General features: G+C 43.8%; 1 protein-coding gene across 3 annotated transcripts; it reads right to left on the reverse strand.

Moving 5' to 3' along the window:
• CRYM (crystallin mu) lies at positions 1–19,049 on the reverse strand. 3 transcript variants are annotated; one of them, XM_044979382.1, is made up of 9 exons: positions 18,892–19,049; positions 17,946–18,256; positions 17,010–17,160; positions 15,953–16,015; positions 7,833–7,934; positions 7,082–7,265; positions 3,830–3,951; positions 3,040–3,124; positions 1–2,358 (listed from the first exon to the last, which is right to left on the reverse strand). In XM_044979382.1, the coding sequence occupies exons 2-9, from the start codon at positions 18,116–18,118 to the stop codon at positions 2,294–2,296; spliced, it is 945 nt and encodes a 314-aa protein (XP_044835317.1). In that variant the 5' UTR covers positions 18,119–18,256; positions 18,892–19,049; the 3' UTR covers positions 1–2,293. The 3 variants fall into 3 exon arrangements, with proteins under 3 accessions (XP_044835317.1, XP_044835318.1, XP_044835319.1); XM_044979383.1 differs by having other exon boundaries at positions 18,738–19,049; XM_044979384.1 differs by lacking the exons at positions 17,946–18,256; positions 18,892–19,049 and adding an exon at positions 17,560–17,709.
• Positions 19,050–19,081: the final 32 nt, after the last annotated feature.

Genomic DNA, 19,081 nt, shown 5'->3' on the forward strand with positions numbered 1-19,081 from the left:
TGCAATTTTGCTACAATTAAATGGCCCCCCGCAGTCTGGTATTGGAAATGCTAATAGAAAATATGGAGAGAAATGTCAAGTCTGAAAGTGAACCATCTGATACAGCACCTTGATAACCACCACATTTTGGCAACTATTTAACATAATACCCAAATGGAAAATGACCAAGAATTATTTTTATTAGAGATGGGACCAAGATGTAATGTTCAGATTCAGCTCTGAATGTTTACAAAGTTGGGGGGCATTTGGATCTGAGTATTTAGTTTGGTTTATGAAAACTGGATCCAGAGTTCAGTCCAAACTTCCCAAAAGTTTAGAAATGGCCAGTTGTGGAGTTTTGGAGCCTGGCTCTAAGCACCTGCTTTTCCCACTGAAGCCAGTGGAAGTTCCAGGTGGTCAGGATCAAGTCCTTCAATTGGATCCATCTCATTTTTTATTTTCAAACATCAATATAAAACACTGGGCAGTGAATTAGTGCATAATTCAGAGAACGAAACACAAAGGCTGGCTTATTTCACATGAGGAAATGAACCATTTGGTGTTCTCATTTCACTCCCCATTGGTGCCCCACCTCAAAACGTTACTCAGTCTGGCCAGAACTGCAATCCTTGTTCAAGAGAGGCATAGCACTGGGATAGCAGTTTTGCTAGATGGTATTGCTGTTTTGCCAGAGTTATGTGTGGAAACTTGCTCTGGCAGTCCACGTTATACTTGGATTATCCCAGTGTTGTTAGTCCGTCACTGCTAAATAAATGCACACATTTGAAAATATTGAGTACATTAAATGTGATTTTTTTTCATAACAGAATTTCTAAGGTCACATAATTACAACTTAAAAATGCAAAGGTTAAGAGGACAAATTCTTCATTCACTTATGCCAGTGGAAAATCAGTGGAGTTACTCTGGATTTTGCATCCATGTAAAAGAGACCATCGTTTGACCCAAAAGATTTAAGGGTTTGTTACCCCTCAATGCTAAATCTATGCAAATTACACTACTATGCAATTTACTCCCATTTTCTGACTAGTTTACAAAAGGCTTGTAACTTACAAACAAATTATGTCACCTGTGACTTTCGCCCATAATTATCTTTATAAATTTACTCATGCACCACCTACAGATTTAACAATAAATTCTACTGTACCTCCTGTCTATTGCTTCTCTATACTGTATTAGCAGCATTACAAATGACTGTGCTATATACGTTCCCATGGAATGAAGAAATATTTAATTACCTGCATGGTATAAAATGTAGATACAATTTTATAAGGCACAAATGCAGCCCCAAACTCGGTACGCTTTCCCAAGGCAAGAGCCATCTATTAACAGATGTGCAGTCTATGCAAAACAATTGGGTTACTAGCACAGAACAGGAACTTTTCCTTACCAAGCATGTCACCCCGGCTCCTTTAAAGCAGTGCTCATATGGCTAAAAGCATGATTACCAGTCCACTCACCCACTCAAGACACAAACAAACCTCAGCACTGAAAAGGTTTGTCTTTACACTGGGAAGAAGTTTATCCCACTGGAATAAGTCAGCATGGCTCTAACCTAAGAGAGCCTTAGTAGAGAATTTATGAACATATTAAATCAGGAAATCTCCCAATAGAATACGTGCAATATTATCTTTTTATTTTTAAAGAAAAAATTGTTTAATGCTGAAGTTTTGGGTGTAATCTCATGACGATCAGAAACCGATAATACTAAGTCCCAGCATAGCAAGGCACTGAACATGATTAACTATTTAGCCTTTTTGATTAACACACTCTAACTGCAATCTACAGCATTTCTGGCATTCCAGATTCAGACCTTTCTAGAGACCAGATGGATAGATGTCTGAATGAGGATGGTTTCATCATGCTGAGAACTATCCCATTGGGATTTCAAGTGAGCCAGCTATCACTAGTGACATGACACCAGATTTAAACTGCAGTCTCCACACTAGTGCATTTTACCACAGTAACAATTAGCTCTCCACAGACATGAAATCTGCACACAGTTCTTCTGATAACTATGGTACATTAGTGAGCAAAAGTGGTTTATTCCAAATGATATCAAAATGCACAGAAATACATTTGTTAGTAACTTTACAAACATTAGATATCTGACATTAAAGAATAAAAGTAAATGCTGTATATGTTGTAATTTTAATATTGGCTATTGAAAGTTATAAAGTACTATATTCCCTATGGAATTACTTCCTTTTCTTATAAAGAAATGGTACAAGAAAACTAAGTGGGAACCATTTTCTTTATCTTATTTTGTCCTTCTTAGCATTGCAGGCTCTTCGTTTTAGTTACCAGCTGACCAGGAATCATAAACTAATTTTGCTGCCACAGTGTCTTCAATTGCAATCCCTGAAATATATAAGAGAATTAAAATCACCTACAACCAATACTTTGGTTGAATGAAATAATTTAATTTCACAGGGAAATAGAATGACTAGACAATGGACTAGAGAATCTTTCACACCACAATCTAGGACCCCAGTCTGGTAATGACAAGAAGTTATCACCATCAGATAGCTGTTAGGTGCCATGTGTAAAAGGAGTTTATTGGTTTCAATCCAATTCCCACTGGACATGTATCCATGCTGTAAAAGCTACCACAACTGGAACCAATGGATCCTTGCTAACAGGACATTCAACCTCGACCATGGTAATCCAGTCTTCTGATCACTTCCAATACCGTACTTCTTTGTCACATCACCTTCAAGTCAAACAGACTTCAGGGGCATCAGAGTAGGACATTCAGCTTGGCGCTATGTTAGTAAACCAATGTAGTCATGACTTGAGTAAATGGAACTTAAACAAAATGGACAATGTATTTTTCTAGCATGTTTCCTTTTCTTTCAATTTAGATTTGATGAGTCTTGCTACATTGAGAAAAGAGGGAAAATACACATCTTATATTGTAGCTACTGTCCTCTGTAGAGTGTGTTGGGACAGTAACTTTGAAGATCATCGACTTTCCCATGCAAGAGGGACTTAATAAATAACAAGCCATTGTTCCTCCACATAGGAGGGGGTTGTTCTTACCCAGTGATTTGAACACTGTTGTTTTCTCAGGCAAAGCTGGTTTCGTCCCTTTCACTACCTCTCCCAGCTCAGCAAAAATCTCTGCCTGTGAAACAAATGCACATTTAGGCTTGATATCCATGACAGCCATCAAGAGAAATAAACTGGTTTTTGAGTGATTTTAAAAGAAAGAGAAGAAAAAAATTGGAAAGGTTCTGTTACTGGTAAAACAGATCATTGTTAGGTCAAGTAATATAGAAACTAGACAGAAATTCCAGAAGAATAACATGGCTTTCAGAGAAAAATATCTGCCTGAATTTCATTACTCAAAATGATCGACCTGTTACCTTGCTGACAAAGATAAATTGACTTCCATGTAGTTTACAGTTTGTTGGTTTCGCAGATGGAACCTTAAAAATGAAAGCCCTCTCTGTTATGCATGGACATTAAAAAAAATCCTATGGCACTTTGTGTAAGGGCATGACAAAAGGTCCCCTCTCCTCAATTTTGTGCAGTGTGACAGCCATCTGTTTGGCTGCTGGCCTCCACACATTAGAGGCAGTTCCAATTTAATGATGCTGAAATGTGTATCATAAGGATACATAGGTGCAACAGAGCAGAATTTGTCCCATCATGTATAAATTGCTTTAGGATCTTCTGGGATGAAAGTGAAAGATTTGGAATAATTTTTGAAACATTAAACATTTTTAAGTGTAGATCTAATAAAGGATGGATCTGAAAGCAATGAGAAATGGTGCAGTGCAAAAGTAGCACTCGAGAGGAGAAGCTCTAGCATTTAAGAAAGACTTACCCTTGATAATATAACATCTCCTGATTCATTCAGAGCAGCCTCTCGAGAATCCACATATAGGACAGACTTCTTCATCACTTCATCATCCAGCTCTCTCCAGTCTGGTCTGCTTGCCCCAATCGCTAAAAGATAAGTGATTAACTTCAGAGTGAAATATTTAAAATGGATTTAACAGAAACACATTTCTCGTTCAACAGAGGTGAATAATGTCTTTCCACAGCAATGTCATCACTTATGCACAAACAGTCTGAAATTAACCTTGAGGACAAGTTCATTGATACAGAACAAGAACAGCTTGATAGACTAGGGAAAGTCCTGAGCTGTTCTCCATTCAGACTGAGCTGTACATTGTGCATCTAGGGCTTGATCCTGCTAAGCACCTTCTACTCCCATTGATGTCAAAGCAGGATTGAGCCCTTAGGGTCCAATCCTCCAAAGTGCTGTTCCTGTTATGCCTGCTGAGCACCCTCAGCCCTCATTGGGTCTAATCTTGCTCCCACTGAAATCCTTGTATTCAGTGAAAACACGACCAGGACCACTAAAATCAATTAGTTCCCTTGTAACAGGGGTGGCCAACCTGTGGCTCCGGAGCCGCATGAGGCTCTTCAGAAGTTAATATGTGGCTGCTTGTACAGGTGCTGACTCCGGGGCTAGAGCTACAGGTGCCAACTTTCCGCTGCTCAACCCCAGGCCCTGCCCCCACTCCACCCCACCCCTTATCCCAAGGCCCCTGCCCCTTCCTGCCCCCTCCTCTGAGCCTGCTGCACCCTTGCTTCTCCTCCCTCCATCCCAGAGCCTCCTGTACATTGCGAAACAGCTGATTGCGGCAGGCAGGAGGAGGGAGAGGTGCTGATTGGCAGGGCTGCCGGTGAGCAGGAGGTGGCCGGGGGGGAGGGGTTGATGGGGGGCTACTGATGTATTACTCTCGCTCTTTGGCAATGTACAGTAGTAAATTCTGGCTCCTTCTCAGGCTCAGGTTGGCCAACCCTGTCTTGTAGGATCAGGCTGCTAGCAGTAAAATAAAACTCATGTGGGAGCAAATCCACAATGGCAGGGTGAACTCACAAGGGGAGCAGGATTCTTTGTTAGCATTTGTCGTTAGACAGCCTTTTCCTCTTAGGCTTGGTCCTCTTGCTTACATCTCTACGCCTCTGGAAGGCTTAGCCAAAGAGGAGAGGTCATAGTGGAGGCAGAGAAAGGGAGGTAGTGCTCTGCAGAGCATTTACAAAGTAATCACAGTGAAATATCTGTCAATAAACCTGAAACTCCTTGAGCAAAATATGTTATTTGTTACACAGGCGCATTCCCCAGTTTGGCCTAAGAGCTTTACCCATGTCCAGCTTGTTCCCATTCTCACAGTGTCCGCCCGCCCATCTCACACCAGTCAAAGACATTAACAAACTAATGCAAAACCAGACAAGCCAAGTGCCTGGTTAGCACCAAGGATGGATGTACAACAACTACCCTTTCGCCCTTTAGGGCAAGTCTGACAAGGCAAGGCAAGGCAAGGGACACTCACCCTGTCACTGCCTATGCTGTATCTCTGCTACAGATAATAAAAGTACTTAGTGCTCATATAGTGCTTTTCATCATAAATCACAGACCTTCAGTCTCAAAGACTGCCAAGCCCAGTCCTTTCTCGAATAACAAGCGTATTTATAAAGTTGTTTAACAAACAACCACACTGCACTATAGTTTGGTATCCTGTCCAAGAACAGGCTTGGCTGGTGCTATGCTGCTCTATCATATCCTCTCTTAGTCTATCAGCCCCTCCTTCTGTTCTTCACCCTCTTCCTGCTGCTCCTGACAAAGCCCTGCTGGATGTTGTGATTGTAACATCCTCCTCAGCGGGATGTAGATATCTAAAGTAAATGACCCAATCACCCCCTTTTCCTATTATCTCTTGCCCCTCACCACTTCCCTCTCCTCCATTCATTTGCAAAAGCCTTGAACTTCATAATTCTTTTTTATTAAGTGTTTTTGATCCAGACTGTCTTGATGTTACGTGCCTATAGAGAGAAATGCAATTAAAAGATCCCTCACTTATCCTTATCAGATCAGAACCAAAGAAGCAGTTTGCTGCAGGGAACTGTACGTGCAGACCGATGACTGAACATTATTATCTGGGATTTCTAAACCTGCAGTTTCCATTCTTTTCTTGTGACTTTGTAAGCAGTACAATTGGAACCCATTTATAGATCTTTACTTACCGAAACAGTTTTGTGAACAAAGGCTTATCGTTAAAAAAAAATGTAAAACTCCTAGTATTAGCAACTTCTTTTGTACAGATAAACACAAATAATATTGAACTGAATGGTAAAACAATTTGCCTATACAACTTTACAGACAGTAGGGATGTGAGAACTCCAGGGTTGTCTGAATGCCTACTCATGCAGTAGGAATGCCTCTGGGGACAAAACCAGGAGAGGTGGTCTTTGTGTATGTGTTGCCTCAGCAAATGAAGACACTAATTGATCCTGGTTGAACGCACGGCTTTCATGCTGTGAGACAGCACAGATAACAATGTCACCGGCAAAGAATTAAAGAGTTTGAAAAATTGGTGGGAACTTCCTTTAAATTGTTCCCTCTTACAAGTTGCCTTTGTCTCATTACCAGACCACTTGGAAAGTTCACACGGTCATCTGAACCAGCTCCAAATTAAATAACGTAAATAAATGCCAAGGAGCTCAGGGACTCTGTATGCTAGGGCAGCAACAACATCACCAGAAAACACAATTTAAAAAAAGAACACGGCAAAGGGACCAAACCCTGGGGTTCTCTCCATTTTTACGCAGTTCTTAACTCAGGCAAAATTCCCACTGAGATCAAAGGGATTCAGAAGAAAGAAGAAATAAAGGAGTTTGCAAAACAGGGCAGAAGAAAAGATGATAAACACCAGGGAAACAGAAGTACTACTAAAAAATCACTTTGGGAACATGTTTCTAGGATGTTGTTCAAGTCTAAGATGAAATGGACATCAAGGCCACACCTTGTTGGCCACCATAGCAAAGATGAGATTACCTGCTGCTCAAACATACAATAGCAGAATCCCTAAATAGCACTGAATACAGACACCCTGCAAGACTGTGCTCAAAGAGGAGAAGTGATTATTCTGAGAAATCTAGACCATTCTGGGCAGAAACCGACTTTGTGAGTATTATACAGCACAGCATTGAGCACATTAGAGCTAAATAAAATAATAATATAAATAATAGCAGAGAAACCCCCCTAATCAATGAGAGTCTGGCATACCGTTGATATGGGCACCTGGTTTTATCCACTCTCCAAATAAAATTGGCTTTGTTGCCATAGTGACTGTTATAATCACATCAGCTCCGGTGACAGCCTCCTGAGCAGAGGAGCAAACCTGCACTGGACCCTTAACTGAGCGAGCAAATTTCAAAGCATTCTCCTTAGTGCGATTCCATATCCTGACCTGCAAAGCAACATGGAAAGCACGTAGAGATTATATAATATGAGTAACCCATCCTTGCAAAATTCCCAAACAAGCGCTTATTTTAAAAATGCTCAATGAGTTTTCTTCATTATCATTACTCATCCTGGCAAAGAGCAGGTGAGTAGATTTTGTGTCTGGGCTAGTACATCTTCATGATTATCTTCCAATGCTAGGATAACAGTTCATGGCATCTTTATATTTATAAAATACATTTTAAATAGAAAATCTGAACTGATCGAGGCTGCAGGAAGCTTGTCCAAGAAACTTATATACGGTAGGATTTTCTCAAATAGAGAAATGAGTAAGTCTACTTGACTTTGTTTCCAGCATGCGTTATTAAAATGCTTTGAGATGGGAGGAGGAAAGGCTATAGAAGTGCAATGTCTAGGACATTTTGTTGAAATATGCTGAAGCCATTAGGTCTGTGATTTATGATGAAAAGCACTAACTTTATTGGTTATTATATACGTTATTTGTTATTGGTGTTACTGAAAAAATAATTGAAAAAAATAAATCTTCTCCTTTGAGATGCATTCCTTGGCTTACCTCTTTAAATGAGAACTGCTCTGTGAAGACCTCATAATGGCTATGGGCTTGAACACCAGCTCCTAGAATGCACAGCACTTCTGAATCAGCTGGCATTAAGAACTAAAATATATCAAGTTAGAAAATAAATCAGTGACAGTAGTCATGGAAAAAACACAGTTGTGATGATGATCCACTACTTAAATTAAAACCCCTCAATCTTAGGCACATTTACATGGGAGAGGCATATTTACACTAGAGCGATTATTTTTAAACTTTGTACAGAGGGGTCATTGATTCCTAAGAGAAACTTTTGTGGGCTTGATTCAATTTGCACTTTTGCATTTGTATTGATGTAGCTACATCTATGTAGTTACACCAGTATAAACCCCCAGTGCAGAAATGCTGCACTAGGGGTGAAACAGGGCTTACACCAGTGCAGAGCATTGGCACAGAGGGATTGCACCTACATCAGGGTAGCTATAAGAGAATAAATATCCCCAGGATAGACAGGATCTCATTTACTGGCGTGCAATTCCATTGACACCACCAGTGGCGCGGGTATACTAGGGCAAAATGTAGCCCTATAAGTTACAACCCTTATCCCACAAAATTTTGCAGACTATACATTGTTGTTGCAGACACCACTCAAAGAAAGGATGAAATGCCTTTTATTTAGCAATCCTGTAGGACAGGATGTGCATCCCAAAACTGGGATAATGGGCTTGGAAGAAGTGCCATGCCCCCAGACAGTAACCAGCTAATCTAGCCTCAGTCCGAGTGTTTGTTTAAAGAGTTGTTTATCTGCTCTTTAAAAAAAAAGGAGGAAGAGGAAGAAGAAGAAAAATACTAGAATTGAAGCTTCCTACTTGTCACTTGTTCATATCCCTTTTTAAACTGAGTCAAATTGCTGAAAATGGTACTAGTCTGGGACAATTATTTTTCCTTCTAAGCAAGAGAGATTACATTTCAGCCCTGGCCAGGTATGGCCCATGTCTGACATCCCTGATTTAGAACACTCCAGAGAGATGAACTTCGCTAAGAACAGGATATGTGTCCACCAGTCAGTTTTTACAAACAAGGGTGGCTTGAGGCTCAAGACTTAAAATTCACTCCTCTGGTAGCTCTGAATTTCCCTGTTTAATCATCCTCTGTGGTTCACCAGGAACTAGGAAGGGAAAAGAAGGGATGTTTGAACCTAGCCCCAGCCACCTGCATTTCTTGTTTGTGCATTTGCTATGGCCACTCTTGTACTTGGAGCCTTTGAACTATATGGGCTTTCAATGCCTGTTGAATTGACTCTGCTGCAAAGAAATAAAAAAAATCTCATCTAACAGATTTATCAAAGCTAAGAGCTCATTTTGATTCTTGTTACACAGACTCTGTAGCATTGATTTCAAAAGTTCTGTACACAAAAGTATTGGCTTATTGAAGAGGAACTGCCATAAAGAGGACAAGATGACAACTGAAAGCTGGGCTCAAAGAGTCCTGAAAATCTCACAGAGCAGCAGGTGACAGATAAGGGTCTGATCTGGAAGTTCTAATACAGGCACAGCTCCTTTGAAGTCACTGCATCTGAAGAAGTGAGGTTTTTTACCCGTGAAAGCTTATGCCCAAATAAATCTGTTAGTTTTTAAGGTGTCACCGGACTCCTTGTTGTTTTTGTGGAGCTTTGCTTGTGTAAAGTCTTCAGAATCTGGTTTTAAGGGGGGAAGGTCTGAGCTGAGAGTAGCCCTACAGTTTAACATCTCAGGAATTCATTGTGTGATGCATGGCTAGAAAGTGTTAGCAGCAAAGAGTCTTGTGGCACCTTATAGACTAACAGACGTTTTGGAGCATGAGCTTTTGTGGGTGAATACCCACTTCGTCGGATGCATGGGTATTCACCCACGAAAGCTCATGCTCCAAAACGTCTGTTAGTCTATAAGGTGCCACAAGACTCTTTGCTGCTTTTACAGATCCAGACTAACACGGCTACCCCTCTGATAGAAAGTGTTAAACATCCTGCAAAATAAATAACCCTCAAAAGACATATAGGGAGATAATGTTTGTGTTTTTGTGTATTTACATATGTATGAGTAGGGTCCACAATGTAATCAACAGTCCCTGTCTATGCTGTATTCGGATATCATTTAAATGAATTGTGAACATCTCTCTTTGAAATGTACTGTGAATGGTGAGGGAAAAAGCAAATGGCCTTATGTTAATTCATATAGTTAAGTACCGGTGATGGACCTCCTTCAAAGTCATCCTAATTACCTTTTGTTCCTTGAGGAATTCCAACTTGTCAAAAGACATGAAATTGTACAAAAGATCCTTGGGTCCTGATTCTGTCATCTCAGATCTGCTTAAGCTTCTTCGGGGGAAGTTTGAGTTGCAAGATTGAGGTCTCAGTTATGCTGATACGCCTTGAATGTGATATTTGGACATTGGACTATAAACTAAGAACTATTTCTGAAAGGTTTCAGAGTAGCAGTCGTGTTAGTCTGTATCTGCATAAAGAACAGGAGTACTTGTGGTACCTTAGAGACTAGTCCAGTCAATATTTACTAGTCTCTAAGGTGCCACAAGTACTCCTGTTCTTATTTCTGAAAGAACTCTTTGCAACTATGAAGCTCACCATCTCTGCTGTGAATCCGTACCTAAATGAATTGAACTCATGTCTGTATGTATATTGACCTTTTCACCATATTCTCTCTCTTTTGTTTTTTAATAAATTTTAGTTTAGTTAATAAGAATAGGCTGTAGTGTGTATTTGGGTAAGATCTGATACATTCATTAACCTGGGAGGTAATGTGTCCGATCCTTTGGGATTGGTAGAACCTTTTCTATAATGAAATAAGATTTACAGAAATGTTCATCATATTTGACGTGGGTACCTGGATGGAGGCCCGAGGCTGGATGACTTTAAGGGAACTGTGTTGTTTGGACTTCTGAGTAACCAGTAAGGTAATAAAGAAACTGTTCTATGCTGGCTTGGTAAATCTAAGTATTGGAATATCCACCAGCTTTTGTGGGTTTGGCTGCCCCATTCTTTGCAGTTCACCCTAATTGAGTGACCACAGCTGGCTCCCCACTAGGACCCCGGTCACCCATTGTTCGCCCCTTCTCCACTCCAAATGGAGTGGCTCTTGGGGATAGATACTTCACGTCTGTGTTGGCTGTAACTCCATTGATTTGGGTGGAATTACATCAGCATAAGACTGATGTACCAGAGAAGAGAATCTGGTCGTCAGTCTAAAGCAGGAGAGTTAGTGGGCCAGGAAACATAGCACTTATCAAATCTGCCCATCTTCATTTTATCATTCTTGCGCTTGGAAGCCTAAAACTTTCCTTCCAACTGATGGCCTCGGAAGGGTTAGCTGCTTTATTCCCAGCATTAACAGACCAGCCAAATATTTTTAAATTAGTATTTGAAGATTTATTTGTATTAATATTCCTACTTTGAATTGGAAGTTATGTGGAGTAGCAGAGTGGCCAGACTGGGGAAGACGCTGTGTAGTCTAATCAGTTTTAATTTATCACCGCACTTACCCAAAGCCCTGTAGGTGCATACATAAGGCAACAAACAAATCACCGAGCAAAACTACTCCAATATATTCTCAGAACAGTTCACAGAGTGAATCGCTGCCATATCACATACAATACAAGCATGAATACCTTTTCTTTGACAAAATAACTGATTTTTTTAAACAAGGAAAATGAAGTAGAGCTAATCTATCTGGCCTTCAGTAAGGAATTTCATACACACAGGAAATTAGTAATTCAGATGAAGAAGATGGGGATTAGGGTAAGAACTGTAAGGAGGTTAAGAAACCGGCAAAAGGGGAGAAGACAAATGGTTGTGCTGAAAGAAGAACAACTGGGCTGAAGGGAGGTTACTAGCGGAGTTCCTAAAGGATCAGACGTGGGACTTCTGACTTTGGCACCAAAGTAGGAAGGTGCTAGTAAAATTTACTGATGACATGAAGTTGGGAGGCATTGTCAATACACAGGAGGAATGGAATTTTATACAGGAAGAACTGGATGACACTGATGACCTGGAGTAATAGAAATGAGATGAAATTTAAAAGTGCAAGGTCATGAACATAAGAACTAATAATAAGAATTTCTGCTATCAGCTGGGGACTCATCAGTTGAAAATGACAGAGGAGGAGAGATACCTGGTTGTGTTAGTTGATGTGCCGTGAACGTGATACAACTGTGAAATAGGCAAATGTTGTCCTAGGATATATCAGGTGAGGCATTTCCAGTCTCTCTCACAGGCATGTATGGCATCTGCAGAGCAACATTTTATAGATGCAGTTGTAGGTCCATAAGCCATTTCAAGGCCTCCTCTGTGACACTGTGGATATCATCCAATTCATCTTTGAATCCATATTTGGATTTGGATGTTCTCACTGCAGTCACTGCAGTCACATGAAACAGAGTCTTTGATTTTCCACTTGTGCATCAAGTAGCTGCATCTTCCACTATTTCTTTGGATGTGGGTCAATGTGGTCCCAAGTCTGTGTGGCAGGTCGAAACCGAGGAGGCATTTGTTGGGTCAGTAATAATGTGCTTGTTTGGAACAGCAGAGGAGGTCCAGACACTTCGCCATTCCCTCGCCAGATCCAGAGACTAGAAGTGATCAAGTGTGGTCCATAGTAGCTTTCTCGATTTCAGGTGTGATGGGGGTATGTTATCCATATCCTGCCAGATGGGAGGTTCTGCATAGTCTTCGGCACATTTAAATTCTTGTGCTGTGGCTATACAGGTCTCTCGCAACTTACGCGCATTTAACATGCGCAATTTCAGCTTTACGCTGAAAGGCCTGGAGTCCAGGAGGGGGCGTGGCCTCAGGTAGAAGAGGCGTGGCCTCAAGATTTAAGGTCCTGGGGCACCAGCTGTGGCTGGGAGTCCCAGAGCCTTTAAATCACCCAGGGGGCTCCCAGCTGCAGAGGTGGCTGGTAGCCCCTGGGGTGAACTAAAGGGCCCGAGGCTCCAGCCACTGTGGAGCTCCGGGCCCTTTAAACGCCAGGGCCAACCCGTCTGTCAAAGCTGCGGGCGGGATTTAAAGGGCTCCTCCGGGCTCCCCACCGCAGCGGGAAGCCCCGTGGAGCCCTTTAAATCCCACCCGAAGCTCTGGCGGCAGGACCGGGGAGGGGCATTTAAAGGGCTCCACCGGGCTCCCCGCGGCGAGGAGCCCGGTGGAGCCCTTTAAATGCTCCCCCCCTCCAGCCCCGCCGTCAGAGCTGCGGGCGGGATTTAAAGGGCTTGGGGTTTTGACTATTTGTGGTTTTCGCTTTACGCGATAACCGTGGAACGGAACCCCCGCTTAAGATGCGACAGACCTGTATCTCAACAGACAGTTGGAGGTTTAATGTTTGTTAATACCGAAAGCCACAGTAGAGGTGTTGATTTTAAAGTTTCCGTGATGATTTGCATAGTCTGATTCAGCTGCCTCTCCACAAGCTGAGTATAGCAGCTTCTTATCCACACCAGGGCACAATACTCTGCAACTGAGTACACAAGGGCCAAGGCCAATGTTCCTAGAACCAGGACAGTCGATCCCCAGCTTGTTCCCACTAACTTTTAAATAATGTTGATATGAGTTTTTGCTTTCAAGGCTACTTTCTTGAGGTGGTCATGAAAGGTCAGTGTGCAGTGAAGAATGCCACCAAAATATGTTGGCTTTGGGTTGTAATGCACAGTTTCACCATGAAACTTGACAGTTAAGAGTGTTTTGTGCAATTCTATTGTCAAAGTGGAAAGTAGAGACTACCGATTTGCTTGGAGTTGGTCTCAGCTTTTGGAAGTATTTTTCCATGAGCTTAAGGTCAGATCTAAGGGTCACTTCAAGTTCTTTAAAGCTACATGCCTAAGTGGCGAGTGCCAAACCATCAGCATACGCAAACTTCTGCACTATCATTTCAGGCATATCGTTCGTGTATACACTGAAGAGTATTTCCAGTAAAGATAGAGAAGTATTAATAAGAACAGGAGTACTTGTGGCACCTTAAAGACTAACCACAAGTACTCCTGTTCTTTTTGCGGATACAGACTAACACGGCTGCTACTCTGGAAGAAGTATTAATGTAACTGTACAAGGCACTAGTAAGACCTAATTTGGAATGCTGTGTACAAATCTGATTAATCATGTTCAAAAAAGATGACCTCAAACTGGAACAGGTGCAGAGAAAAGCTGCTAGGTGATCAGGGGCATGGAGGACCTATCTTCTGAGAGGACACTGGAAGAGCATGGCTTGTTTAGCCTAGCAAAATGAAGGATGAGAAAGGATATGATTACTCTCTATGAAGACATTGGGAGATAAACAAGAGGTAGGGAGAAGAGCTATTTAAGTTAAAGGAAAATGTTGGCACAAGAATAAATGGGTACAAACTGGCCATGACTGAATTTAGGATGGAAGTTAGAAGAAAGTTTGTAGTCATCTGAGGAATGAGGTTTTGGAACAGCCTTCCAGTAGAAGTTGTTCGGGTAAACAACCTAATTAGTCTGAAGATAGAGCTTGATAAATTTTTGAGTGGGACTATATAATGGAGTTGCATGCAGTGATGGGGGTTGGGCTTCATGGCAAAGGGGGTCCCTTCCAGTCTTATGTCTGATGTTCCTAAATCTCATGAGGCAGGGCTTCAGTTGGTCACCTGTAGGGGTTAGGAAGGATTTTTTCCCTGTTGTATTCTGGGGAGTGGTTCTCCTTCCTCTAAAGCATTGGAGATGGCCACAGATGGCATCACCAGACCGGGTGGGATCGTGCTCTGATGTGGTACAGAAAAATTCTCTCTCAGATGCTTGGCTGGTGGGTCTTTCTCACATGCTCAAGGTCATACCAACTGCTATTTTAAGGTTGGGAAGAAATTTTCCCCAGGTCATATTGGCAGGGACCTTGGGGCTTACTTGCCTTTCTCTGCGACATGTGACTTACAAGGATCATCTTGGATATCTCACCTAATCAATTCCCTGCTATTGCAGAGGGCTAGGTCATTGGTTCACATTGGTCCCTCCTATTCACTGTTTATGGTAAACAATAGTTTAGTCTATTTCAAGTTATTGAGTTATTGGGCTCAATACTGGGTTAACTGGGCAGATCTAGTGGCCTGTGATATGCAAGAGATCTGACTAGATGATCTGGTGGTCCCTTCTGGCCTTAAACTATATTACTCTACACAACTCCCTTGGAATTAAAATAGAAACAACCAAATTTTAGGCTTTTCTTTGAGGATTGAACATTGTCATAAATCTAGTACCTATGATTAAAGAGAACTGGCATGGACTGAAAGCCTCAGATGCGAATGCGATCTAAGACCTCTAAACTATTTTACATGACACCATGTCACAGGGACAATTGGCCCAGCTCTCCTGTTCCAATTCAGGTGTGCCCTAGTTTGGTGTTATGAGGAGGGAGGGACTGCCCCTGGGAATTATGAGAGACAGCCCAAAGGCAAGAGAGAGTCCAGAGGCTGAGAGAGAGCTGGCCCTGAAGGAAGGAGCTGTGAGTTCCATGTTGAGCAGTGCGCCAGATCAAGCCAGTGAAAGTGGAAGGCAGTTGAGGAATCACATACAAGTTTATCCCAGGCCAGAGAACCATGGATAGAGAGGGCTGAAGGCTGCGAGCGGCAGAAGGAGACATCTGCTGGCTGAAAGACCAGAGAGGGCTCAAGGCTGGCAGACGATGTAGGGGTGAGCTTGCTGATGTCTTCAGGTGAGAGCCAGAGCCAGACTTGAGAATGAAACAGGGCAGAGAAGCAACCCAGGTTGAGGGGCTGGGGTGAGGCATGGTGAGAGATGCCAGAGCTGTACCCAAGAGCCTGAGCATGGTGAGAGACATCAGAACTATACTTGGTGTGTTCATGGGCTGTTGTGACTTGAAAGATTGGATGTACTGTGGAATTGGGGAATGTGAACTGTGTTGAGGAATTCTGGATTACAATTTTGGGACTCTTGTAATAAATAAATGCTGGAAAGGGTATTGGTACATGGAAAGATTACCTGGAGTTACTGGGGACTCTGGATGAAAGGGGTAACTGCGGCAGTTTCCTGGGTTGTGCAGTGGCATTCTGCGGGAGGGCACTCGAGGAAGAGTTGCCTTGTCACATACCAATAATCTACTTCAACCCATTTTATAAAGCATAAGACCTACCTTGGTAGCTATCGCGGAAACTGCAGCAGTTCGTTTTGCTGTAATGACACTGCCATCCATGACCTTTTAAAGAAGAAAATCAAACAGACTGAAATGAACACTGAAAACATAACGCCAGATGCTTTCTCCATGTGTGAATTAGTGCTTAACAACTGATATATCATGTGAAGGGACAAGGAAACCCCGAGAGAAGATGATTATTAATGCAACACTTGCAAATATATTCTAAATTGGCAGATTCTCTTCCCTGCTCCACTGCTTTCATGACACTCAGGCAGCACAAAGCGAGTGGAAATTGGCCATCATCACAGTGTCATTGACCCAACATAACCATTTCTACACCATACTTCCTGGAGACCCCAGTACCGGGGGTGTTTCAGGGCAATGAAGGCATGGCCAGAACACACTGCACTCTGGCTAGCATTGGGGACCATTGCAAGCAAGTATATGATGGAGCAGCCCTTAGGCTGCTCTAACCTGTGCCAGGGCCCAGGCAGAGAATCATGGAGCCATAATCAGGTGCCCCCCTACCTTATGCTTCACTCAGGGTGGGCACTGGCTCTATATATTCAATTATCATATGAAAATGGATTGTGGAGCCTCACTGAGAAACAGACACTTTCACTGTTCTGGCCCTTCTGAAACCATTATCCTCATTTTTAATTAAGAAAGATAATATCCCAAAATTCCTACTATAGCCCCCCAGCCCCATCCTCACAGAGGCCAACAGCAAAACTCGCATTGCCTTTAACAGTTCAGAATATTTGGCAGTTTATTCTTTCCCCCTAAAATATCAACTAAACATGGTGTCAGGGGATTTCTTCAAATAAACTGTTTCACTTCAAATCACCAGTTTCGGAAAACAAAGAAAGAAGTACAGATTAAAAAGAATGAAACAGACAAGACTGAGGGCCAGATTCTCAGCTGACACAAATCGCCATAACTCCACTGACATGAATGGAGTGATGGTGATTTACACCAGCTATGTCATCTAAAATCGAAATATGATTTTGACAGACTTAACAAAACAGAATGCATCAATGCACACTGAACTTACAGCTTTTAAAGAGCCATTTCTTGGGTCAAAGAGTAATATAGTTGCTTGGTGAGAGGGAACAGAAGAATCCTTTTTGTGTTCATAGAAGGTTACCAGTTTAGTTGTTAGAGCATCGTCCTTTGCACTGTAAGCAGGCATGACCCCTAAAAATCTTTGAAAGAGAAAAAAATATACATTTAACATCAAATTTTGTAATTTGTTAGCTAACTAGCAAGAAGTTAATAAGCAACTGCTTTTGATCTCTAATGTAATATAGCCCTCTCTACAGCCCTAATTTTTCTCTTCTCCACTTCTAAATTGCATGACATTTTTTAGGCTATTTAAATATGTGTTTTCTAAAGAAGGATCTAATCTGCCCCCAGTGGGAGTTCTGCCATTGACTTCAGTTTATTTTGGTACTGCAGAGGGCGGGCCGATGGGCACACTTTATAACAGCCTGGATGGCTGATCTTCACCATAGATTTTAAAAGACAAAAAGCACTTTCCCCATTCCCTTTGCAGCCAGCCAGAGAACTCGTTTGAAGAAAGCATCAGCCAGGGCCGTCCTTACCCATACGAAAACTACGCAGCTGCATAAGGCACCAGGAAATTTGGGGCACCTGCCTGCTGCTCCAGCCTGGAAGGGCACTTCAGAGACTGTAGCGGTTTGCAGAGTGCTCGCCAGGAGTAGACGGGGACAGGGGACACGACAGGAGAGGGGAAAGCTCGCTGCGCTCTGCCTGCCTTGTTGCTCTCATTGCAGTATCCGAGCTGGAAATCTCCCTAACCAGACACAGCCGGGGAATATCACAGCAGCTGCCCAAGGGCCAGCCAAGGAAGCCCTCACCGTGGGGAGGGACTGAGAAAGGGATCCCTCCCTCTCCCCACTCTGGCTCAGGACGAGAGGGGCGCCCGTGATGGGGATCCCTGGAGTGTGCACCCCTCCTCCCTACTTACCCGCTGTACTTCTGCACCGGCACCACCGTGCGCATGGGCTGCACGACGCCGCCCTCCGCGCCGCTGGAGAAATTGGCCAGGGCAGCTTTCAGCGAAGGGATCAGGAGGCTGGCGCGGTGCAAGTGCTTCTCCACCACCTCGGAGCCCAGGAAAACCGGCGGCGCAGCGCTCATGGTGACCAGCGCACGGGCCGGACGGGAGCACAGACTCTCGTGCGCCTCCGGCTGCAGCCTCTTGTGCCCGCTTGGCTGTAAGTTCTGTCCGGGACCCCCGCGGCCACCCTCCTTGCCAGGCTGCTGCAACTGCGCCACCTAGTGGGTGCACAAGACAGGGCCGGGAGGTGACCCCGCTGCCACGTCCCAATCGCTATGGACGGAGCCCCCTTATCTTGGGAAGGGGGGAATCGGCGCGGGGGGATCTCAGGGCTACACGTCACGGGGGAGCGGGCGGCTCATTTTTCTCGTTATTGTAAGGAACGCGCTCTCATGGGGAACTCCCCCCACTGTGCGGCTCTCAGCCGTTATTATCCCTTACTGTGGGGTGTCCCGCTCGCTGCGGAGGGAGGTCACCCGCCGCGGGGAGAGGGTAAACCCACGGGGCGCGTGGGCAGGGGGATAACGGAATGCCTCAGGGAGGGAGCCTCCGTGGTGGGAACTGTCCCCGTCTGAGCCCAGCCCTGCAGCCCGCTTGTTCCACGTGGGTGACACGCTCTGGGCACGGGCAGTGCATTTCCCATACAGGGGCACATTGGTTCCCACGGGATCCCAGTTTTTGCAACGTCTCTTCACTAACCCCACGCCCTGTGCTGTGGAGTCACCACTCCTGCCCCAGCGACGGAGGGAGCCTACGAAATCTCCGGGTACGAGCGCAGCTATGAAAGGGGAGAATGCGGGACTTGTGGTGGCTATTTATTTAACCGTGGGGCACAGGGCCTCGAACCGCTCACCCGTGCGCCGCCCAATCCGCCCAAAGAAGAACTGATCACTGGGCACAGCGCACACACGGCCCTGGCGGGCACCCCACCAGGGGCGCGCCTCAAGAGACGGCAGGGACCAATGGCGAGCCGTGGGAATTACTAGCGGGAGTGGGAGGGGCTTTGCGCCGCCACGCAGGCGCGCGCCGCACACCATTCGGCC

Source organism: Mauremys mutica, chromosome 11 (assembly GCF_020497125.1).
Source record: "Mauremys mutica isolate MM-2020 ecotype Southern chromosome 11, ASM2049712v1, whole genome shotgun sequence".
Taxonomy (NCBI): domain Eukaryota; kingdom Metazoa; phylum Chordata; order Testudines; family Geoemydidae; genus Mauremys; species Mauremys mutica.

What these genes read in the sequence shown, in the direction of transcription:
- CRYM (XM_044979382.1), bottom strand. Translation starts at nt 18,118, where the DNA reads ATGAGCGCTGCGCCGCCGGTTTTCCTGGGCTCCGAGGTGGTGGAGAAG. An exon ending in GAGATGTTATATTATCAAGG is followed by an intron (nt 3,125 to 3,829) that starts GTAAGTCTTTCT and finishes TTTGTTTCACAG; the next exon opens with GCAGAGATTTTTGCTGAGCT. An exon ending in AACAGTGTTCAAATCACTGG is followed by an intron (nt 2,359 to 3,039) that starts GTAAGAACAACC and finishes TATATATTTCAG; the next exon opens with GGATTGCAATTGAAGACACT.